Source organism: Petaurus breviceps, unplaced genomic scaffold, assembly GCF_028583685.1.
Source record: "Petaurus breviceps papuanus isolate PSGF00001 unplaced genomic scaffold, PetGlider_PUasm1.0 79, whole genome shotgun sequence".
Classification (NCBI taxonomy): Eukaryota; Metazoa; Chordata; class Mammalia; order Diprotodontia; family Petauridae; genus Petaurus; species Petaurus breviceps.
The window spans coordinates 5,667,897-5,694,580 of NW_027186523.1; the positions used below are offsets into that span (position 1 = coordinate 5,667,897).

Below are 26,684 nucleotides of genomic sequence, written 5' to 3' on the forward strand. Positions count from 1 at the left end.
ACCTCTCAGAATAAAGCTTTAAAATGTATAAAATAAATATAATTACAAAAGAAATCAATGATATTGAATTAAAGATTCAATTTTTCCCATGCAAGTTCACAATCCCCCAAATTCTATTATGATATTCTTTGTGGGTCCTTATACCCCAGATAAATACCTTTTCATTTTTGGACTTTTTGTCTTTTTGGTCTCTTTTGTATATCCCCATTAGCTTATCTCAAGCTTCTCTCCTCAATCTATAAATCCTCCACTGCAGCAACATACTCCTTTTCTCCTGGACAGCTACCCAAGGTGGGGTGTCCTCAGCCTCTACAAGTAGGGGTGAGAGTGGAACTTGTTTGTTTTCCCTCACAGAGTAAAATCCATGAGGAAAAGATTGATGCTAGCTATGCTTCTGGTTCCATTTCTCTTGTGGTCATCCTACTGAAAATAAGCCTCTTCATATTTAATTAGGTTGGTCCTTAGAAAACAGGAAGTCTATTTTCCAAAGCATTTTGTTCTAACTTTAAAAAAATTTTCCATCATGTTGTGGTTTTTCATTTTAAGGATATTATACCACATACCATAATTTGAAATATAACAGTGACATCCTGTCATAAGATCACATAGTTAGAGTTTAGAAGAATTGTAAAGATCATCTAGTACATCTCCATTTTACAGAAAAAGAAATGGAGACCCACTGAAGTTAGGTGACACTGGGCAAGGTCTTCTCACTAAAAAATCGAACGCTTTTTCCTCTACACCACACTGTACCCTCTACTGACTCTTCCTAAACTCCTATATCTAATCAGTTGCCAAATCTTGTCAATTCTACTTCCACAGTACCTCTCACATTGGCCTCTGTTCATATTATCACTACTCCAGTTGAAACTCTCATTACTCTCATTACATGGGACTTGTTGCTTCCAGTATCTCTTCTCTCTAACCCATTATCCATACTACTACCAAAATCACCTTCCTAAAGTACAGGTCTAACCATGCCACTTTCTTATTCTAAAGACTTCAGTGACTACCTCCACTAGGAGAAAAGACAAACGCTTCAAGTTCTCCACAATCTGGCTCTAATCACTTTTACCAGATGCAGTGCACATCAATTCTTCTGCCCCTTTCATGTGCTCTATATTCCAGACAAACTGACCAGTACTTTTGTATAGCCTACTCCTCATGTCAAAAAATACATCTCTCATCACCACTGCTTCTCAGAAACTTCTTTATTCAAGACTCAACTCAATTAGCATTTTCTACACAAAAACTTTCGGAATCATCTGAATTATTGGTACACTATCCCCTCTTCAAATTACTTTGTGTTGACTTTCTCAAATTACCTAACAACAACTTGTGTTCATACTATATGTCTCTAGTAGAATGTAATCTCCTTAGGGGAAGGAACTATTTCATTTCAATGTATGTAGCCCCACTGAATAGTCCAATATGCTATATATTGTCAGAACTAAATAAATGCTCAATTAAACTATCCAAAGGGGGGGGGGGGGCAGAGCCAAGATGGCTGCATAGAAGAAGGAAAACTCCATGTACTCCCCCCATAACCACCTCAAATACCTATAAAATATGACTCTAAACAAACTTTAGAGCTACAGAACTCACAAAGTGACAGAGAGAAACAAATCTTCTGCTAAAGGCAGCCCGGCAGGTGGCCAGGAAGGGACCATTGCAGTGCAATGGAAGCAGACCCCAGCCCCACTGAGACCACAATTTTAGCCCCAGGGTGGCCCCAACCAGCCAAGGCTGCAGGGACGTGGCAAGAGTGGATCACCAGCAGCTGTGGTGTTTTCCAGAATTATCAACCCATAAATGCCAAAGACAAAGTGAGAGGTCAGTGTGGACTTTGGGAACAGGGGGTCCAGGAGTGCAGTCCGGCCTCTGCCCTCAGGAGGAAGAAGCAGCTGAGGCACAGCCACCATGTGGCTGCTTCAGAGCTCCTGGTCTACAGATCATAGGGGAACCAAGTGACCATTCTGAGGGGTAATCGTTCTTGCTTTAACATGCGTGGATCTGGATTGCTGTCTAAGGGTGTGTGACCAGGTGCCAGAGCTGGTGGAGGCTTCAAAAGGCATCCAACTAATAGTTCCGGCAGCTGCATAAACCCCAACGATTTCAGACAAAGCTTTCCTCTCTGGAAGCAGAGTTCTACTGTGGCATAGAACAAGAGGAAGACAATGAAGTCACAATTCCTGTACCAAAAGCTTCCAAGAAAAATATGAACTAGTTACAGACTATAGAGGAGCTTGAGAAGGATTTTAAAAACCAAATAAGAGAAGTAGAGGAAAAATTGGGAAGAGAAATGAGAATGATGCAAGGAAATCATTAAAAAAGAGTCAACAACCTGACTGAAGAAAATAACACCTTAAAAAATAGACTAACTCAAATGGCAAAAGAGGCTCAAAAAGCCAATGAAGAGAAGAATGCCTTAAAAAGCCTTTAAAAATTGCCTTATGGAAAAAGAATCTCAAAAGCTCACTGAAGAGAATCATTCCTTCAGAATTAGATTGGAGCAAATGAAAGCTAATGACTTTATGAGAAATCAAGATACTATTAAAAAGATCCAAACAAATGAAAAAATAGAAGGCAATGTGAAATATCTCATTGGGAAAACCACTGACTGGAAAATAGATCCAGGAGAGATAAGTTTAAAAATTATTGGACTACCTAAAAGCCATGATCAAAAAAAGAACCTAAAATCATCCTTCAAGAAATTCTCAAGGAAAATCACCCTGATGTTTTAGAACCAGAGGGCAAAAAAGAGGTTGAAAGAATCCACTGATCACCTCTTGAAAAAGATCCCAAAAAGAAAACTCCTAGGAATATTATAGCCAGGCTCCAGAGTTCTCAGATCAGGGATAAAATATTACAAGCAGCCAAGAAGAAACAATTTAAATATTGTGGAAACACAATCAGGATAACACAAAATGTGGCAGCTTCTACATTGAGGGACTGAAGAGCTTGGAATATGACATTCTGGAGATCAAAGGAGCCAGGATTAAAACCAAGAATCACCTACCCAGCAAAACTGAGTATCATGTTTCAGAGGAAAATATGGTCATTCAATAAAATAGAGGTCTTTCAAGAATTCTTGATGAAAAAAAAACCATAGCTGAATAGAAAATTTGACATTCAGATGCAAGAAGGAAGAAAAGCATGAGAAGGTAAACAGGGAAAAGAAATCATAGCAAACTTTTCAAAGTTGAACTATTTACATTCCTACATGGAAAAACGATAATTGTAACTTATGAAACTTTTCTCAGTATGAGAATAGTTGAAGGGAATATAAATGTATATATATATATATATACACATATGTATACATACATATATATGTCTATATAGGAGGGTATATGGGAGTATGAATACATGTGTGAGTGTGTGTATATATGTGTACAGGTATACATAGACAGAGGACACAGGATCAATTGAATAGGAAATGATGATACTTAAAAGGTAAAATTGAGAGGTGAGAGAGGAATATAATGAGAGGGGATGGGGGAAAACAGAATGGGGTAAATTATCTCATATAGAAGAGGCAAGGGAAACTGTTTCAATGGAGGGAAAGAACAGGAAGGCAAAAGGGAATGAGTCAACCTTACTCTTATTGAATTTGGCTTATGGATGGAATGACATACATACAAAATAGGGTATCTCACCCTACAGGAGAGCAGGGGAGAAGAGGATGAGAGGGGGGATGATGGAGGGGAGGGCAGATTGTGGGGGAGGGTAGTTAGAAACACACAATTTTGAAAAGGGACAGGGTCAAAGTAGAGAATAGAACAAGTGGGGAATGGGATAGAATGGAGGGAAATATAGTCAGTCTTTCACAATATATCCACTATGGAAATGTTTTGCATAGCTACATGTGTACAACCTATATTGAAATGTCTATCTTCCCAGTAAGGGTGGGTGATGAGGAAAGAAGGGAAAGAATCTGGAATTCGAAGTTTTAAAATCAAAAGTTTAAAACATATATTTTTTTTTACATGCAACTGGGAAATAAGATATACAGGCACTGGGGTATAGAGATCCATCTTTCCCTACTGGAAAGTCAGAGGGGAGATGAGGGAGGATATAGGAGAGAGCAGATTGGGGGAGGAGAAAGGGATTGATGTTTTGGGGTGGTGGGTAGGGGAAAGACAGGGAGAAAATTTGTAACTCTAAATCTTATGGAAATGAATGATGTAAAATAAAAATAAACATAAAATTTAATTTAAAAAATAAAATAAAAAAATAAACCATCCAAAGAGTATCACAGAAAAATGTAAATGAAACTAGAACTAGTATTGATAATTCTCAGCAAAGTAAATTCAGCTCTTTCAAAAGTGCACAGAATTTTTACAGTGTCTCTGATAAAGGTCTAATTTCTAAAATACACAGAGAACTGAGTTAAATTTATAAGAATAAAAGTCATTACCCAATTGATAAATGGTCAAAGGATATGAACAGGCAGTTTTCAGAGGAAAAAATTAAAGATATCTATAAACATATTAAAAATGCTCTAAATCACTATCGATTAGAAAAATGCAACTCAAAATAACTCTGAGTTACCACATCTCACCTGTCAGATTGACTAAGATGATAAAACAGGAAAATGATAAACGCTGGAGACGATGTGGAAAAATTGGAACACTAATGCATTGCTTGTGGAGTTGTGAACTGATTCAGCCATTCTGGAGAGCAATCTGGAACTATGCCCAAAGGGCCATAAGTAAGTGCATACCCTTTGACCCAGGAATAGCTCTTCTAGGGATGTATCCCAAAGAGATCATACAAGTGAGAAAAGGACCCGTATGTTAAAAAATATTTATCGCAGCTCTTTTTGTGGTGGCAAAGAATTGGAAATCAAGGGGATGCCCATCAACTGGGCAATGGCTAAACAAGTTGTGGTATATGAATGTAATGGAATACTATTGTGTTATAAGAAATGAGGAGCAGATGGACTTCATAATAACCTGGAGAGACATATAAATGGATGCTGAGTGAGGAGAGTAGCCAGGAGAACTTTGTATACAATTACAGACACATCGTATCTGTGACAATTAACTTTGACAGACTGGGCTCCCCTCAGTAATGCAAGGTTAGAAGATAACTACAAAGACGCATGATGGAAAGGGATATCCACACCCAGAGAAAGAACTATAGTGTCTGAATGCAGATTGAAGCAAACGACTTGCTCTCTATCTCTTTTGTGTTTTGTTTTGTTTTGTCCTTTTTTTTTCATTGTTTACTCCATTGGTTATAATCCTTCTTTACATTTTGACTAATGTTTAATGTGAAGGTAATTGTAGAACCTATATTTGATTGCATGCCACCATGGTGGGAAGGAGTGAGGAGAGGGAGGAGGAGAAAATTTGAAACTCAAGGGATTGTGGAACTGAATGTTGTAAACTAAAAGTAAATAAATTTTTTTTAAAGTGCATATAAGTTTTTCAAACAATTTTAGACATTTTAAAGTTTTTATTTGTTTTTATATTACATTTACAAATTTTGTAAATTTTGTAAAATCTTACTTTGTGAAGTCTTTTGTCACAAAGTAAAATACCTAAGTAAAACTAATAATAGTGACCTCATCTGGAAGAGAATGTAACATTTCACATCTATAGCAGGTCCCCCTTCTCTATTTCTTTAAATTAACAGAAAACTTTTTTTCTCTCTACTGCCCCAACTGTATTAAAAGAAAAAAGAAAAGAAAAGCAAACTCCTTATAACAAATATCCATAGGCAATGAAAACAAATTCTCTCATTGGCTATATTCAAATATATGTGTGTCTGTGTATGTCTCATTTTATAATCTCTCTAATAAATAGTATGTTTCATCATCAGTACTCTGAGATGAAGAATGGTCATTGTGTTAATCAAAGTTCTTACAGCTTTCAAAGTGTTTTGTTTTATTTTTACAGTACTGTTGTCATATAAATTGTTCTGCTGGTTCTGTTCATTTCATTCTTTATATGTAGATAAAAGTACTCAAAACTGTTCATTTTTATACTATTGATATTATAGTATAAATTGTTATGGTTCTGCTTACTTCTCTCTACTTAGTTCACATAAGTTTTTCTATGACTTTTCAAAATCATCTATTTTTTTGTTTCAGTACTAATCCATCATATTCATATGCCACAATTAATTTAGTCATTGTACAACAACCCCACAAGGCAAGTGTTGTTATCAACCCCATTTTAGAGTTGAGGAAACTGAGACAAGCAGGTTTAAATGACGTGGCCAGGATCACACAGCTATTAAGTGTCTGAGAACACATTTGAACTCAGGTCTTCCTAACTTTAGGTCTGACACTCTATTCACTCTATGTATGAGGCACTGTTGGGTCTCATTGTTTGTTCCCATTTCTTTTTTCCTCCATATGAATTTGTTATTATTTTTTCTAGTTCTATCAACTAAATCTCTGTCATTTAATTGGCATAGTGTTGCATAAATCAATGAACTTGGGTAGTATAGTCATTTTCATTGCATTTATTCATCCTAATTATAGGCAGTTAATCTTCTCTAATTATTTAGCTATTTATTTCTGCGTACAATTGATCATGGATGTATTTATACGGTTTGTGTGTGTGTCTTGGAATGCAGGTTCCCCAGTACTCATAGACCCTATACTAGTTTTCAGTGGGACTTCTCTTTCTATCTCTTCCTCCTTGCTTTATTGGTATTATGTGGAAATGCTGGTGATTTTGTGGACCTATTTTGTATTCTGCAATTGGCTGAAGTTATTGTTAAATTATTTTGTTAACTCTTTGAGGTTATATACACCATCATGTCATCAGAAAAAAAGTTACTTTTCTTTCTTCCTTATCTATTGTTATTTCCTTAATTTCTTTTTTTCTTATCCTGTTGCTAAAGCCAGAGTTTCTAACACTAGGTCAAGTAGAAGTAATGACAATGGATATCCTTGTCTCCCCTCTGAATTTACTGGAAAGAATTCTAATTCATTTCTTTCACAAATAATGATACATCTTTGTTTTAAATATGTACGATTTAACATTACAAGAAAAGGTCTATTTCTTAACATGTTTTCTAATGTTTTAACAGAAAAGAGTGCTGTATTTTGTTAAAGCTTTTTTCAGACAAAATTCAAAATCAGTTGCCTGCAACTAGGAGGAATGTAATGGATGCCTAAAGATAACTTAGAAGAAATGCCAAAGAGAGACACTCCTATCTAGGACTAATTGGAGAACTTTTTGCCCCAGAAAAAAGTAAACTAGAAAATCATTCTAAAGGTCCTGCTTTTGCTTAGGCAATGCCTTTGGAAAGTATCAGGCTGAATATCTGAAGACAGTTGAAAATTGGACTGTTTTCAAACTAAAGGACTTGGTTAGCAACTCTTTATTTTCACAGAGCAAACTTTACTTGATGGAATCTATGCTTCAGCATAGATTATTTGAAAAAGTTGGTTTTTTAAATTAGGAAGCAGTGGTATTTTGCAGTCATTACTGCCCTTCACTTTTTCCAAGACAATGACCAGTAGTGTTACTGAATAGCTAAGGTAATAAGAGTTAACTTCTCTTCATAATAATTCTTTATCATGGTAAGGGTGATAGATTTGGAATCAGAGGACTTGTATTCAAATACTAAGGTCCTGCCACCTACTTCCTGAACTTAGGCGATTAATTTGACCTTTGTGGACTTTTGAGAGGCTTAGACCAGATCTCTATAGTTCCTTCTGGCTCTAAATCCATAATCTTATGAACTAGACACACAACAGAGTCTGAAGTACAAAGGAAGCAAGACATCTTAAATATTATGATCTGGAGATAAAATTAGGATCATAGGTTCTTAGATTTATGGTCAGAAGAGGCTTAAAAGGTCATCTAGTTCACTACATTCACTTTACAGATGAGGAAACTGAGCTTCAGAAAAATTAGATAATTTGACCATGGCTACACCGGTAAAAAACATCAGCAAGATTCAAACACCAGATCCTCTGCCTCCTAACACATCACTCAAACTTCATCTCACTAGTTTGATAAAACACATTCAAGACTTATATTAACTATATTTGCAGTAAGACCTTCAAATTCAACCTATTATGAATGATGGGAGATAGCACAATGTAGTGGACAAAGTGCTAGATTGGGAGGCAGATACTATGGGTTTGAATCCTGGCTCTGCAAAATGGTGCACAGTACAACTTGTTCTCGGGTGAGCCTCAGGTGAGCAGTCAAACTTCTCTGAATTTGCTTTCCTCGTTTATAAAATGAGAAGGCTGGATTAGATGGTTTCTAAAGTCCCTTCCAAATCTAAATCTATTATGATTCTATGAAGGAAAGGCCTATTGTAGAACTTTCTTGTTTCTACTAAAACTCCAAGCCAAATACAAACAATTCAACAAAAATTTTGCTAAGTACCTACTTAATATTATGTGCAAAGCATTATACTAGGCACTAAGCATATAAAGGTGAAAAGGACACAGTCCCTTCCTTCAAGAAGCTTATAATGTCCTAGAAAGAGGGAAAGCAGAGGGGGAAAATGGCGATATTCCACATACACAAATAAATAGAATAACATGGTGGGGAGTGGGGGAGAGGGTTAGGCAATGTACTCTAGCAAAATTTAAAGGAGACATTTTCAAGTGGAAAGACTAGGAAAAGATTCATGACACCTATTTGTGCCTTGAAAAACAAAAAGAAGTTTCAAGAGGCAAGGAATTTTAGATAGTATATTCTCATATTGAAAACAATTACCATTAATGCATAGGATAAAATTAGGAAAAAGATAGCAAGTCTGGCTAAAATGAGGAACATATGAAAACGAATACAATAAAATAAGAGTCTGTATCATTTGTTGAAATTACTACATTCCACTTTTCAGCATATCTGACTGAATATAAATGTCCTTGTTCTTAAAATCTTTAGAAGATATTGTTGCTTTTACACTCCATGTTTCAGAGGAACAGATTCTATAATGGCCATGTGTCTGCCAATCTATAGTAGTATATTCTGATGGGGTATGCAGGGCAGGGCTAAGGAAAGGAAAGAGACAAACATCATCCTGAGCAGAATTTGTGTGTGTAGCAAGGAGCCTGGGGTTGTTTTCCCAGAAACCACCTGGATCCTTGAAGTGGAAAGTACAGCTTCTGGAACAAGATCAGCAGATTCCCCTATTAGAGATGAGCAAAAGCCAAGCTGCAGTGGGGAATCTGGCAGAAGGATGGAAGAATACTACACTTTTCTATAGTGTCGAAACAACCTCCTGTACTTAAGAATAAATTAAGCTGATGTTATTTCCCACAATTATACTTCCACAAGACAAAAATAGCAAACATGGCAACAAAAATATTTATTTCACAATATAAATTCATTCCTTAGACAAATTCATTCTTTTATGTATTATAAGCTTAATTCTAATAATGAAGTATTTAAAATGTCAAATTATGCAGTGCATTTTTTATATAAAGATCACAATCTTAGAGTGGGAATGGACCTGAGAAATTATCTAATCCAACCCCCTAATTTAACAGATGAGGAAACTGAACATAGAGAATGATTTGCCTGAGATCACATAGATAATAAGTGGGATACATGGGATCTTTCCACTGAACTGCAGGCAGTCTTTGATTTGAAGAGACATCAAAATAACTATAAAATTGACTCCAGTGATTTTGGGGTGCTTACAGAAATTGCTGTTTTATATATGAGATTAAGTTTAATTTGAAGTGAAAGAAAAAGGCAAATTTTTATTATGTTGTAAGAAATCTAGCCATTTTCCAAAGTGATGAATAAATAGCGGCATAATATTTAGAAGGAAGATATCTAGATAACTTTAATGAATAAAGTACACTAAGAATAACAATAACATATAGATGATGTACCAAGAAGAAAAAATAGAACTTAAAGAAAAATGACACTTTTCCATTTTATCAAATAGATTAGAAAAGAAAATACAATAATGAATAAGATGCAAATAATGAGTACCTGTGTTTGAGTATTTCCTCCTTCAAGCAATGCAATGCCAAGCAAAATTCCTTCAGAAAAAATCTTGTCATTTTTGGTGTTCACTATAACATCTATGACAAGTTCAGATGCACCTTCTTTATCCAAAAGACACTGAATGTCAGATACTGATATTCCCATCTTATCTGAATCTTGTCCAGAAAAGTTTCCTGTGCGCAGAGGACATGTAGATTTAAAAAGCCAGTAATTACAACTTTCCAAAATTTAAAAAAGTGAATTTTTAATAACAAGTCTCCTTATATTTAACATACATAGAAAATCTGACTAAAATCAAATTTCAAAAACAATTTTTTTATTCTCAGACTATATCCAATAAGCAAAAATAGTTTCACAGAGAAAATAATACTCATCACAAAAATTGGAAACTACTTGTTTTCATTTTACAGATTAAGAAACTTTGGCATAGGGAATAAAGCTCATAACCCAATGTCATAAAGCACGTAAGTTAATCCCTGATCATTCAAAGTATTACATTTTAAATAATAATTTAATGAAGTAAAATTTGACTTTATTAAAACCAATCATGGTATTGCAATTCAAATAATATACTAAAAGAAAAATAGTAAAAATTCATCAGTCTCTATGAGTAGTTCTGATTATTTTATGAGCCCACAATTCAATAAGATGATTTTTTGTTGGCACTCTGTACATATTCCTTATGAAAATATTATGTTATATGCCATGTTTAAAAAAGTATCAATGTCAATATTCTAGAGCAGGAATAACATAAATATACACCTCAAATTTTCTGAAAGAGAAATTTAAGAAATTACTGAATTATCTACCAGTTTTAAATTTTTTTTACCTTGCCCAGTTTTGCTGTAGGTCCCTGATAGATGTCCATTCACACCAGTCCCATAATCACCTTTAAAATAACGATTTAACAGTATTTTCCTTAATGTGTTTCCCTGAAAAAAAGGTGGAAAGATCTATTATTTATTTATTTATTTCATTTAAACAATAAAAATAAGAAATGTAACCATATTATGATGACATTGATGCTTAAGAAAATGGGGGAAAGGGGTGGCATGGCATAGGAGGTAGAAAGTTGGCCTTAGACTAAGAAAAACCTGATTTTAAAGTCTTATTTCTGACATGTACTGTGTGGGCAAATGACTTACCCCCTCAGTTCCCTAGGCAATTCCCTCTAAAATTATAAAGCAATTGTTGATCCTCTTACAAATGGCAAACTAACAGATATAGAACATGAAATAATAGAAAGGATGCTAGATTTGGAGTCATATGAGCTAGATTTAAAATTTGGCTCCACAAAGTGCTACATGTGTGACCTTGAGCCAGTCACTAAACCCCATTGGGCCTCAGTTTTCCACCTATAAAATGAGATTAGACAAGAGGACTTCAAAGATCCCTTCCAGCTCTCAGTTTATGCTCCAGAATTGCTGAAGGTTCATAAACAAGTTAAATGATTTGTCTATGGTCATGCAGCTAATATTAGAAGCAGGATTTGCACCTTTCTGTGTGGCTCCAAGTCCAGGATTCCATTCACACTGCCACATTATTTCTCATGTGTGTGACATGTATGTGTGTATGTGTACTTACATGTAAATACATAACAATTTAGATAGACAATAGATGCTTGTGAGGATATGAGGAAAGGAGAGAAGGGAAGAGGAGAGGATAGCAGGGTAGTTTAGCTTAATTTTATATAGAAGGCATTGTGAATATAAAATCTCATCAGTTTTTCTATAAAATGAAAAATTATTCTCCCTAAGATAAAGTTTATATTATTTAAAACTCATATTACTGATTGTGAAACAGCTCAATGAAATGAACTCTGTCAATATATGATGTACTACAAGAGGTGAGGGTGGTAGCACTGGCTATATTGATAGCACTGAGATATGGTACTACCTCTAAAGGAAATACTGAAAATTATTCATGCAATAAGGATTGTGTAGTGGCAACCTTATTTAACAGTGCTGTTAAGTAGCTTCCAAACCCAACTGATACACAAGATTATATATTTAGTGCTGGAAGAGAATTAAGAGGCCATCTAGATGAACCTTTCAATTTATAGAGGAAATACAGAGGCAATAGCAGTTAAGTGATTTGCTCAAGGTCACATAGGTAGTAAGCAGCAGAGCTGGTATTCAAATTGAGGCCTTATGACTGTAAATTTAGCACTTTTTCCAGTTCACCATACAAGACCAATAAAAAAACTTCCAAAAGGATCGATTATTTTTTTTGTCAGCCCTTTCTTTCTTTGCTTTTTGATGATGTTGTCTGTGAGAAGGATTTGAATCTCTAATTCCACAGCATGAGGTTGGGCACAGTGAAGAAAGGTAGAATAGATTCTAGAAAGTCACATTGTGGAAGCAGAGGTACTTGGGTAAAGAGAACATTAAGGTGCTAGGGTGGCCAGACAGATCACAGATGAGAAGCAAGGACTGAACTGGACTAAACTGACACTTGATGTGAAACTTTATCAGCTGATGAGATTATGCCAGGGTTACATCCTCACCATCAGCATTTCCCCATTCTTTCTCCACTACTTGCAAAGCCAGTCCTGGAGGATTCGCAACATGTAATTCCCCTTCCTGACCTTTCCTACTCTTTCAGGTCAAAAAGGAATAGAGGATTGGAGGAGCATGACATTTTTTTACTATGTTTTAATAAACCACATGACCACAGAAAAGCCAAATATCAGTCTTAGAAATAAGACTAGTCGGGAGTAGAAACAGGACTTCCACGGGGTTCTGGCTCACACCTCCTCCAATTCATGTAAAAGGTGACTGAATAAACTTTGGAGCTACAGAACCCACAAAATGACACAAAGAAGCTAACCTCCCGCTGAGGACAGCCAAGCAGGAATCGGCCAGGGCAGCACTCTGGGAGCCGATCCCAGCCCCATCTGAGCCGAAGGTTTTAGCCCCAGGGAGGGCCTGACCAGCAGCAGGCTGGAAGGACTTCAGATCACCAGCAGCTGTGGTGATTTCCAGAATTATCAACCCATAGATAGTCAGGACAAAGTGAGAAGTCAGGGCAATGTGGACTTTGGGATCCAGTAGTTGGGAGTGTGGTCAGCCTCTGCCCCTGGGGCAAGAAGCCAATGAGGAGGCTTGGCCATGCAGCTGCCACCACATGACAGCTTCAGCTCCTGGTCTGCAGTTTGTAGGGGGATCAAGCAACCAGTCCAAGGGGTAATCGCTCTTGTTTTAACCTGCTGGAATCTGGATTGCAGTCTAGGGTGGAGGTCCTGGGGTGTGAGACCAGCTTGCCAAAATGTGTGGAGGCTTCAGAAAGGGCACCCAACTAATACCTTCGGCAGCTGAGAAAACCCCAGTGTTTGGTACGAAGCTCCCCTGTCTGGTAGCAGAGTCCTACTGTGGACAAAAAGCCCAAAAGTCAAGTAATTGAGTGGCAACATAAGCAAACAAGGGGAGCAAAGTAAATAGAGCAACCCAACTTTGCACTCATATTTTGCGGACAAAAAGAATCAAAGCATGAAACAGGAGGAAAACAGTGAAGTCAGAACTACTGCACCAAAAGCTTCAAAGAAAACTATGAGCTGGTTACAGGCCATAGAGGACCTTAAGAAGGATTTTGAAAAGCAAATAAGAGAAGTGGAGGAAAAATTGGGAAGAAAAATAAGAATGATGCAAGAAAATTATGAAATGAGAGGCAACAACCTGACTGAAGAAAACACCTTAAAAAATGGACTAACTCAGATGGCAAAAGAGGCTCAAAGAAGCAATGAGGAGAAGAATGCCTTAAAAACTTGAATTTGCCAGATGGAAAAAGAATCTCAAAAGCTCACTGAGGAGAATCATTGCTTTAGAATTAGATTGGAGCAAATGGAAGCAAATGACTTTATGAGAAATCAAGATGCTGTTAAACAGATCCAAACAAATGATAGAATAGAAGGTAATGTGAAATATCTCATGGGAAAAACCACTGACCTGGAAAATAGATCCAGGAGAGATCATTTAAAAATTATTGGACTACCTGAAAGCCATGATCAAAGTAAGAACCTAGAAATCATCCTCCAGGAAGTTCTCAAAGAAAACTGCCCTGATGTTTTAGAGACAAAAAGCAAAATAGAGGTTGAAAGAATCCACCAATCACCTCCTGAAAAAGATCCCAAAAAGAAAAATAAAGAAAATCCCAAAAAGAAAAACATTAAAAGCAGCCAGGAAGAAACAATTTGAATATTGTAGAAACACAATCAGAATATCACAGGAGCTTCTTCTATACTGAGGGATCAAAGGGCTTGGAATATGATATTCCAGAGGTCAAAGGAACTGAGATCAAAACCAAGAATCACCTACCCAGAAAAACTGAGTACTATATTTTAGGGGGAAATATGGTCATTCAGTGTAATAGAGGACTTTCAAGCATTCTTGATGAAAAAAACAGAGTTGAACGGAAAATTTGACATTCAGATACAAGAAGCAAGAGAAGCATGAGAAGGCAAACAGGGAAAAGAAATCATACAGAACTTATCAAAGTTGAACTATTTACATTCCTACATGGAAAAACAATAATTGTAACAAATGAAACATTTCTCAGTATGAGAAGAGTTGAAGGGAATATAAACCTATATATTTATTTATACATACATATGTCTATATAGGAGAGTATATGAGCATATGAATACATATGAGAATGTATACAGGTATACATAGATAGAGGGCACAGGACTAATTGAATAGGAAGGGAAGATACTTAAAAAGTGAAATTAAGAGGTGAGAGAGGAATATAATGAGAGGAGATGGGGAGAGACAGAATGGGGTAAACTATCTCATATAGAAGAGGCAAGGGAAAATGGTTACAATGGAGGGGAAGAACAGGAAGTTAAAAGGGAATGGGTCAACATTATTCTCATTGAATTTGGCTTAGGGAGGGAATGACATACACACTAAATAGGATATCTCACCCTACAGGAGAGTAGGGGGGAAGGGGATGAGAGGGGGGATGATGGAAGGGAGGTCAGGCTGGCGGGGAGGGAAGTTGGAAGCACCCACTTTTGAAAAGAGACAGGATCAAAGTAGAGAATAGAACAAGTGGGAGGTAGGATAGGAGGGAGGGAAATATAGTCAGTTTTTCACAATATATCCACTATGCAAATGTTTTGCATAGTTACACATGTACAACCTATACTGAATTGCTTATCTTCCCAGTAAGAGTGGGTGACAAGTTAGAAAGGGAATGAATCTGGAATTCAAAGTTTTAAAATCAATTTTTAATATATATGTACATATACAATTATTAAAAATTATTTTACATGTAACTGGGAAATAAAACATACAGGCAACAGGGCATAGAGATCCACTGTGCCCTACTGTAAAGTCGGAGAGGGTATGGGAGAAGATATGGGAGAGAGCAGATTGGAGGAGGGGATATTTTGGGTTAGTGGGTAGGGGAGAAAATTTGTAACACAAAATCTTACAGAAATGAATGATATAAACTAGAAGTTAATAAAGCATTTGATTTAAAAATAAATTTTAAAAATGAATAAATAAATAAATGAAATAGAAGTAAGTCTAGTCAACAGCAAATTTTCCATTTATCAGTGGTAAGGACTCTAGATCTGTATGGCTTAATTTTTTTATTGGAATGATATTTCATTTCCATACTCCTAGATCATACTCCTAGATAACTGGTAAGTCTGGAGCTAGCACGACCTGGTGATAGAAAGAGAGAAATAACCTCCAGAAATAACTCTCCTTTAGGTGTTATGATAATGCCAGCACTGTACTATATGCTAAAAATGCAAAGACAAAAATAAGGCTATCTCTTCTCAAGGAACATAGATTCTGCTGGGATAAACCACATTTGCTGACAAGTAAAACTAATTTTGAGGAGTAGGAGAGGGGAGAAGAACTTTGTAGCCTGAGAGTTCTCTAGTAGGGAGTGCACTTTTGGCCCAGGCACACATTCTAACAAAATTACTTTAAAGTAAGCCACAAAGTTATGAAATTATTCTTTTTGCAGTTTATTACATGACAATTTGCATGTTTGTAGCTTGAATGAAGCAAAGCAGAACTAGTGTGGGTCGCTAACAGTGTTGCAGCACCTGCCACATCACCTCATGGAAGCTGCTTAGGCCAGTTTGTAGTATCATCACAATAGACTGTGACAAGTGCTAGCACTTAAGATATGAAATTGCAATAGAATATTTCCTATGTCTATATTCCTATGAACTGAGAATCATTTTCCCCTTATTTTACCATTTTAATGACAGAACTTGCTTGAATATATTCAGTATGGTTTTCTAAAATAAAGCAAAAGTTTGATTCCTGTTCTCTTTACTATGTATAAGTTGCCTAGTGCAAACATGTAAGTCCTTCCTCAGTGCCAATTAAGACATCATTATCATCATAATTGTCATCTTCATCATCATCATTAAAAATAAAAGTGATTATAATGTACTTTTCAAAAGAAAAAGGTTACAAATTGGTCTAGCCCTTCTGAAAACCATGGGAATTTTCTGGAACTAGGCCCAGAATCATCCATACCCTTTGACCAGGTCTTACTACTACTAAGCCTACACCCCAAAGAAATCAAAGAAAGAAGAAAAGGATCTCTATATAGAAAAATATTTATAGTAGTTCTTGGAGAATGGCTAAATAAATTGTGGTACAATAATATAATGGAATATTATTGTATCATAAGAAATGATGAAATGAGCAATATCAGAAAAAACTAGAAAGACCCTTATAAACTGAGGCAAGGTGAACTGAGTACTAGGACAACAATTTATACAATGATAACAGCATCATTGAAAAATAACTTTGAAAGACGTCAAAACTCTGATCAACACAATGCTAAATCACAACTCCAAAAACATGACAATAAACCGTATCATTCAATTCCCGAGAAACTTAAAATGCAGAAAGAGAAACTCATTTTTTCAGACAGGCTAATGTGGGCGTCTGTTTTGTAGATATGTATTGAGGGATTTTTTTTTTTTTACATTTGCTCAGTTGGTAGGGGAGGTAGTGGGATAGAAGGATTCATTTTTAAAAAAACTGTTACTTGAAAAATAACTTTTTCAAGGAAAAGAAGGAAGGAAGGAAGGAAGGAAGGAAGGAAGGAAGGAAGGAAGGAAGGAAGGAAGGAAAGAAGGAAGGAAGGAAGGAAGGAAGGAAGGAAAAGCAGTTAAATGACAATGCCAACAATATAATCTGAAATAACATTCTTCAAACAGTCCCAAGAGATATACCACCACTCTGAGTTTCAGGGATGGCTTACCATCATATCAACTGGCAGCTTTTTTCAGAAACCATTACTAAAGACACAATCCCTACTACTTACTAGCATAGGAGACAGAGGAATAAATAGAGCACAGCTACCTAAAATTTATATAACAACCAAAGTGGGTTTTGAAGAAACAATGATACATAGCAACTTTATTGTGACCCACGAGTAGCACTGCCTTACAAATTCTGCCAAGGGCATAAGTAGGGAGGACAGAAGGAAGTAAAAACAGATTACTAGTCTAAATGATCAAAGGACTGATCTCTCCAAAAGTAAAAACATTATTTCAGAATCAAGCAAACACAAATTTCACTGTTAATTTCATTATAGATTATATTATATTAAACTAATAAAATATGGAGTCGATGATTTGTCTGACAAAAGCACAATTTAGGAGATCAAACATTTCTTAAAGTATCTCTTTTTTTGTTATATTAATAACAGTTCATGCTACTTACTAAGCATGCCACAACCATATATGATTAGAAAAAGCAGGTCATGTAGATTTCAAGTAAATATTATTAAATAAGATTAATTACATTAGGTGTTATGATAATGCCAGCACTGTACTGCATGCTAAAAATACAAGACAAAAAGAGGCAATCTCTTCTCAAGGAACATAGATTCTGCTGGAATAAACCACGTTTGCTGACAAGTAAAACTAATTTTGAGGAGTAGGGGAGCACCAATAATTGAGGGAACCAAGATTGCCTCTTGCAACAGATGGTACTTGAGCTGAGTCTTTCTTAAATGGAGTTAAGTATTCCAAGAGGGAGAGAATAAGAAGCTGGATGGTATAATGGATAGAGCTCTGGACTTCAAGTTAGAAAAGATTGATTTTAAATCCCAACTCAGGTACTTACTAGTCAAATTACCTTGGGCAAGTCATTTTATCTCTATGCCACACAGTTTCCTAATCTTTAAAATGAGGTGAATTGAACTCGATGGGCTTTATGGTACCTTCCAGTTCTCAATCTATGATCCTAGCAACAATCAAGGAATAGGGGACAGCCTATACAAAGACATAGAGGGAGGAAAATGGCATGTCATATACAGGAAATAAGTAGAGCACTCTGGCTGGAAGACAGAATGTATTAGAAGAAATAAATTGTGCAAAATCAGTCTAAAAGAATATGTTTGAGTCACATGCTGAAGCACTTTTAAGTGTCTAATAGAGTAGTTTATATTTTATGCTATAGGCAATAGGAAACCATTGAAGTTTTTTGAACAGGGGAGTAACATGGTTAGACCCGTACTTTAGCAATATCAGTTTGTCAGCAGTGTGAAGGATCAATTGGAGAGGGGTGAAATTGGAGGTAAGGAGGCTATTGCAATAGTCCAGGGGAGAGGTGATGAGAATCTATACTGGAGTGGTAGCCATGCAAATGGAGGGAAGGAGTAAGATGCAAGAAATATTATAGAAACAGATTCAACAAAACTTGGCAAATTGATTGAATACAAAAAGTGAAGTAGAGTACAATCAAGAATATAATTCCAGTGTTGTAAATTTGGCTGAATGAAATGAAGATTTAATTAGAAATCACTAGAAAATCTTAGAACTGTGATTTCACTGGTGTAGGGATTCCATGTCAGAAAGTTCCCTTTCCAATACAATTGTTGTATAACATAATTTTAGAGTTGCCTGGGGTACTGAAAAATTAAGTGAATTACCAGTATGTTGAGTGGGAGAGCACATAGCTCTCAATATATCCATCTCTAGATCTTTATTTTCTGAGTTTTGTTGAAGATTTCTCCATAGATTAATGTTCTTTATTAACTTTAAATTCTTGATAGAGCCTACCTCATTGTTTAATAAAAGTTATAAATTAATTGACAAAGTACTCATATAAAAAAATGATCTTTTCTTCTATTGTGGGGTCTAGGTGTAGAAAAGAATACTTTTTACAAATCCAGGCCCAAGGACAGCTATGAATTTAAATTTTAGCCCCATGATTGCCACATGATATAGATCTTAGAAGCAGGAAACTCGATAAGGGAAGCAAGAATACCTTCTATATATAAGGAAAAACCAAAGTTCCAAGTTTAGGCTACTGGGGACTTTGAAGACCTATATTGCATTTATTAGTGTTTACAGTGGAGATCAGCTGCAGGTCTGAAGCTAAAGACCTTATATATGTCTGGAGGAGTGTCACCAGAAGTGGAAATTCCCTGACAACTACATTCTTTCTCACTTGAAATAAGAATCAACCAACGATACCCCAAAGTTTCTTCCCAATAAATTTTACTTCAAATGTGCAAATTATATGCATAGATTATTTTTCATATTGTGATATGGCCAATGACTGACCACAAAAGATATTCCTTTAGAAAGCACTGCTGCTACAAGTGAACTTCTTGAGAGCAGGTACTTTCTTAACCTTCTATTCATATTCCTAAAACTTGGCACAGCACTTCATACATAGTAAGCACTTAATAAATACTTTATTCATTCATTCTTCATAATGATTTATAGAATGGAGACAAGAATTATTCTTTCTAGAACTTTAGCACTGATGCATAGATGAATTAATTAGTCTTACAAACTCTCCATTATTCTTTTGATTTTAGAGGTAATCAGAATCAATTCATGAAGGTGTAGTATCAAAGACTTGAAAAAAAACTTTTGGCAAAGTGATTTGGTGCTCAAACTATCATATCATACACTCTTTAGTCCCTTATGTTCAAAGATTTTTATTGCCTTAAATGTTCTACATAATGATAAAATTGAACAATGCCCTAAAATGTCATGCCACATGACATTTTAGCTGTTTTAGAATAATATCCAGACAGATAGTTAGGTGGTATAGTAGATACAGCACTGGCCCTGGGGTCAGGAGGACCTGAGTTCAAATCAGACACTTTACTAACTGTGTGACCCTGGGCAAGTTACTCAACCCCAAATTCCTAAAAAAAAAAAAAATAGAATAATAGTCACATAGAAAAAAAAAAAAGAAAGGCCATAATAATGGAAATGACATAGGAATCAATGTAGCTTAGGAATCAGCAAAAATGGAAGAAAAAGTAACTATAGAAAATGTGTTTATCTCCTTTAAAAAGCATGGATAGTGTGAAATTATTATTTAAAAATTTTTTTAATCCTTGAATGGCTTATGGAAATACAACTCTGAAGGAATGACAACTTTGTCTGAATTTTTTTCTTACTATTACTTTTATTTGCCACACAATTCTTGCATTTAATTTGTGTCTGGGAAACAGATGTGTTATGATGTCAAATGTTTTGAACATTACATCTGTTACTAAAATACAGAGAGGCTCAAACTGCTAATTAAATATGAAATTGTATGTGTCGATTAGGAACCAATTTCCTCTTAAAACTGCCTGATGTTCAAGGCACAATAAATTGAGTTGGTTTCTGGAAATATTTGTGTCCTGACCTGTGTGGGAAGGCAAACCATTGCACTGAATATAGGCTAGACAGTTTCCATGGATACCTCAATACTACTTTAGGTGTATAAACTAAATATTATAAACAACTTCATGGAAATTAGAGTACAAGTCTCATAAACATGTTAGGAAAAATAATTATCATCCTCAAGAAAGATACTGCAATTTGCTTTTTGATATGTGAACAGTATTTTCAGGGACAAAGTAAAAAGTTTAAAAGTTTCTATAAAGGGAAAGAGAATTTCAAAATATCACCACGAACTCCTTAGTAAATCTCACATGATTTTAAGATGACTGACACGTGGAGGCACTAATTACATTAAATTAGATGAACCAAATTGCATTATCCTGGCCATGGTACTTTCTGTTTTTCCCAAATGAATGTACAGTGTGAGGAAAAATGCATCACCCCATTCCATCATTTTCCTTCTTCCCATGACACAAGACAATAACGGCTTCCATGTGAAGTTTAAAAGCCAGTGTTATTTATCTACTATTTCAGATTATAATAGAAAGCTTCATTATGCCACTCCAAGTCTTCCTAAAGACAAGGGACAACCATACTCCAATTATACAAGTAAGACAACACATGTTTCATTTGATTCTTGTGAGGTTATTGATGGAAAAGTGGGGAGAATCATCGGCCTTTCCAAACATCACATCTTTTGGCTGACAAGCAAAAAATTTATTGTCAGTATTCTAAGGATAACCATTATCCATTAAACTCCACTTTATATTGCCTGATCCAATCTATTCCTGGTTATATATAACTGCCATGAGGAATACAGAAGAGCACTGATCATTTCAATTAAAGATATAATGAATTAAAGATAAATTATAACCAAATGTAGCTATTATTTACACTGCTGTCTATGAATACTTATATCAATTTCCTTTCTGTCTAACATAAAGACAGCATACTGTAACAAAAAGCTTATTAACCTTGGAGTCAGAAAAACCTTAGTTATTGGGCTCTCCTTTTAATAACTATGAATTCAGACAAGTTCTGAGTCTATTCTCCCATCTAGAAGCAGCAGGTGACAGAGATAAATGTATTAGGTATCAAAGGAACTGGCTCTGAACTTTGGCTCTGCTTCTCCTGTTGCATTTACAGATGTGACCTTGAACAAATTATTTAGCCCAATTTGGCCTCCATTCTCTTATCTATAAAATGACAGGGTTTGACTACATGCCTCTAATGTTCTTTCTAGGTCTAAATCTATGATCTCAGGATCATATTACATCTGAATGGGGACTAATAATACTTGTATTTCCTCCCTGAGTTGTGAGTATCAAAGGGGTAACTTGTGAAATGGAGTTTTGGGAGGTGGGGGGAATGGTGAGTCTGGTCCTATGATTTCATTGGTGTAGGAAGCTCTTGCTACCAAGGAAAATTAGCAACTGTTCCATAGTCTTAGATAGTAGTCACCTGAGAGAAGAAGAGGTGGCATAATTTATCCATGGCCACAAAAATAGGAAATATGAAAGATGCAGTGTTTGAAACTCTACCTCCCTAACTTTCAGACTGGCTCTCTACCCAATGTCACATTGATTAGCATAAATGTACTTAGAACACTATGGAGGTGAGCTGGGTGGTACAGCAGATAGAATGCCCGACCTGGAGTTAGGAAAACTCATCTTCTTTATTTCAAATTTGGCCTCAGACACTTACTAGCTGTGTGACCCTAAGTAAATCACTTAATTTTATTTGCCTCCATTTTCTCATCTGTAAAATGAGCTGGAGAAGGACAGTAGAGATTATTCAGATTATATATAACTTCATGGGTTATGGAACCATGGAGTATGGGCTTATATTCATGAGACCTGATGTGAAATTGAACTACCATTCAGTTTAGAAATAAGATACTGTTTCATTTGTTTGCCTTTCTATATTTATTGAAATATTGGATCTCTGACAATCCATTAAATGCAATCTCACCATTTTAAAAATATGAGAACTGAGGCCAAGTAGGATTAAATGGCTTGCTCAAGGCTACACCAACAGCATCTAGATTTCACAGTGGTAGAATAACAATTATCAAAAGACTGAAAGAATAATTATCAAATTCCAAAAGTACTTTAATATTCCTAAATTAAAAGTATACTGTAGGCATGTTGTATTTCTTACTCTTAGTATTAAGATACAAGGCTTTGTCTTCCTGTATTTGCATATGTATAAGCATATCAGTCAAGTATATAAGTCAAATTCCTGAATTTCATCAGTTCATGTCACAAGCATTACATTAGCTGCAATATTCAAAAGTACTTATTTAATTAAACCTGGTCTTGGATGGCATTTCTTGCTTCTTTAAAGGGACACATTAAGGAACTAAATGGTTATCACTAGTCCTTCTAATAAAGTCAAGTCTAATGATTTATAATGATTTATCTCATAAAGCAGTGCTTATGTTTCTGGGCTTTCAAAAATATGCTTCTCAGAGTTACATACATCAATTTCTAGCCTTGCTAGAAGTGATAATTATCAGAAAGTAAATTGCTAAGAATTTCATTGGACTATCTGTTGTCCTGACACATGCTTTCACAACTTTGTTTGGAAATAATATCGCATCAAACCATTTTGGCTGTCTTACATAACAAGCTACAGTAATTCAAAACCTCCCAGTTACAGTGACTTGCTACTGCATGTGCAATTATACCACCAGAATACAGACTTTAGTTCATTTATTTTCTACTTGCTGCCAGGAACTATTTTAAAGAGAAAACTAATTTTGGACTTTCATCTTTGTCTCAATTTAAGACACTTTAAACTTATCTCAGCAGTATCCAAAAGAGAAGCAAAATTGAAATAAGGACTAATGTTACAGTGCCTCATGTGAATCTCTTGGTTAAAACATGGGTAAAACCTATGCTGGAATGTAAACAAAACATTATATCTTCTCCTTGGATTTTCAGCAAAAGATTTTCACAGTTAGTTACAACAAGTCAAAGAAGTTATGTATTTTTTTTATCAATTTGAAAGAGGTTATTGTTAGTTTGATGGAAAAATATGTGTCAGCTCAAGGTTGGACATTTTATGATATTTAAATTAATTTCTGCCTCAGCAGTCATTAGCATATCCTTCATAGTCAAATGTAACATGATAGTCAGTAGGAAAAAGAAACACAGTACCAGTAAAATAATCATCGTACTACATGTTATAGTGAGAAGCAGAAAGATGGATATATTCTTTAAGGTAGAAAGCACTGAAGAGGGAAAATGATAATTGTTACTCAAGAGATTTCCTCTCTAAATAAACTCATACCAATATACAAGATGCAATGTTAAAATATCAAAGAACAAAGGAATGGAAAAAGAGGGGGGAAAGTAGCTTCTCTCACTTTCTCCATTCAATAAATAGAAATTTTTTTTTAATTCTATACATTTTATTCACATTTAGGAGCAGCTTGGTATAGAGGACAGAATACTATACTTGGAGTCAGAAATATTGGAGTTCAAATCCCACCTTAGATATTGGACATACCACTAAATCTCTCTGGTTCTCAGTTTCCTCATCTGCAAAATGAAAAAGTTAGACTCAATGTATTTCAAGACCTCTTCAGTTCTTAATCTATGCTCCTACATACTTTATTTAATTACTTTACTTTATTTACTTACTTTATTCTGATGGTAGTCATGATGTAAATAGTCAACCACAGGATCTAATGCATTTTCCTGTTCATTTGAAAGCCTAATTATATCTACATATTTATAAAAAAAAACACACATATGGGTGTGTGGATCTATAAAAATAACAATAACAGAAATAGCCCTTATTCATTTAATGATTTAAGGCTGACAAAGTGCGTGCCTCAAAACAACCCTGTGAAATAGGCAATGCAAACACTATGCCCATTTTCTAGGGAAAGGAATTGAGATACACAGCTAGTTAATATCTGAAGCAGAACTCAAATCAAGGTCTCTTAGACTCCAAGGTCAGTACTGTCTCCACTATCCTATTTTCTTTCTTTTTTCATTTAGTCTCTTGGAGAGTCATAGGGTATGGAGTCTTTTCTCTGATTGATGTCTATGGTCCAAACTACCATTTCATGAAGTCCCCAGGCCATGTGCCCTTCATTCTTGGCACCATTCCTCATTCATTGAACTTCTCTACCACCATGCCAGTAGCCTTCTCACCATAGAAATACCTTTGCCCTGTTGTCCTCTGTTCTGATTAGTGAGTCCCTGCCCCAGATCACCATTTCTTGAGAGGTCATGTTTACTTCCCTCTCACATTCCCTGGATTTCTCTACCACCTCACCAGTATCCTTGCCTAAGGCAGATATCCTCTTTTTTCCTCCTCCCAACTTTCCTTTATTTACTATCTTCCCCCATCAGAATGTAAACTTTTTTAGATAGTGACTATCTTTTTTACTTGTATTTATATTCACAGAACTTGTAAATACATTGTTCCTGTCACATAGTAAGCCTTTAATGAATGATCTACTTGGAATTTTTATCATAAAATTATAATCTCACAACTTTTAGCTAATTTTGAATTAGTAAAGATGCAGTCCATTACTGAATATTACGTAACAAAAACCTATTTGTTTGTTATTAATATCCTCATTGTTATAAAAATTTAGTACCCATACATGTCACTTTAGAGAAAAATGTGACAAAGTGACCTGTCTTTAATGTGCTCGAATTTTGTGATAGAAATTCTAGAAAATAATTTCCCATAAGCACTTGTAAAATGCTGATTTCATATATTATAAAATAAATGAAGACATTTTTTGTGAGCTGACACATTTTCAATGCTAATATTCAAGTCTGGCATGAATCTGAAGTTTATTTCCAAGGAGTAGTTTTGTTGTTATCCCCAACATATTAAGAAAATGCAAAACATCACATACAGGTGTCAAGTGTGATTTTTTTAATCTTTTCCTTTAACAGCTAAACAGTTCATTTTCCACTACTACTTAATGTATAACATAAATGGCATAACCTGAGTATAAAAACTATATTCATATACTATAGTGTGTCATTATACTATGGCTATTGAGCTACTAATAGTACGTATTTTAAAAGCACACACTTTTCAGAGTTGCTATTATTAACCTGTAACTGTCAAAACTTCTCATGTAGAATATATATTTTTAGAGCCCCCCTCAATAGCATTTTTGTATCCTATCCTATGGCATTTTGTGGCCATCTATGTGAGGTGCCAATAACTCTATAAAGCCATTGGTAGCCATATGGATCAGGAGAGTCTTTAAAAGTAGTAAAAATTTCAGAAGATGTCCAGAAAACTCATCACAGTGATGGATCATATATCATCATTCAAAGATGTAGACAGGAATTATGAAAGGAATAAGGAATGAGCTAATCTTTCCCTTTTCCATTTTTTTTCAGTGTAGCAGTTGGTTAAATTCACTAATAATAATGAGCAATCCTTCTATCACCAATTCATTAAATCAACTTTGAATGCACTCATTAACAAAGTTACCTCATCTTGAGTCAAATTTAAGAGCCAGAGGTCTGTCTTCCAAAGCCATTTTAAAAATCTTATTCCAATTTTATTATTTTGACTACTAGAAAAAACTGCTACATATCCACACAATGTTTTTTACTCAATGAAGTTGTTCCACACCATGTACTGTGGAAAAAACACTGGACTTGCAGTCAGAGGACAGACTATCAAATTCCACCTCTGTTGCTTACTACATATGTGACATTCAGGGAATCATTTAACCTCTCTGAACTTCAGTTTCCTCATCTGTAAAATAAGCAGATTTAGACAAGATGCTTTCTAAGGTATAGTTCTACTATTTAATGAACAGAGAATATGCCAATAACAAAGTAATTTTTCCCTGTAATATAATAAGAGAATTGTATATAATATAAATAAAATCATATTATGTCCTATCATAAACATTATAAATTTTAGAACTAAAAGCCCTTGTAAAGGTAATCTAATTGAACCCCCAATTTTAGAGAAGATTAAACTGAGGTTAAGTGATCTGGCAATAGTCATACAAGTAGTATCAGAGGTAGGGATAACCTAGAAACAGAAGTAAAATTATATGTACATAAATGGGTCTGTTGTATTACATGGATTCAGTTTAAAAGAAAACACATTTCAAAAGT

The 26,684-nt window shown here is 35.2% G+C and overlaps 1 protein-coding gene across 3 annotated transcripts in view; it reads right to left on the reverse strand.

Annotated features, from left to right (window-relative positions):
- LOC138175799 (inositol 1,4,5-trisphosphate-gated calcium channel ITPR2) overlaps positions 1-26,684 on the reverse strand; it is a 529,022-nt gene that overhangs the window by 170,262 nt on the left and 332,076 nt on the right. For all 3 annotated transcript variants that reach the window (XM_069106292.1, XM_069106291.1, XM_069106293.1), the window contains exons 38-39: positions 10,777-10,879; positions 9,933-10,120 (exon numbers count right to left, since the gene is read on the reverse strand). In XM_069106292.1, the coding sequence (XP_068962393.1) occupies positions 9,933-10,120; positions 10,777-10,879 (291 nt within the window). The remainder of the gene's footprint in view (positions 1-9,932; positions 10,121-10,776; positions 10,880-26,684) is intronic.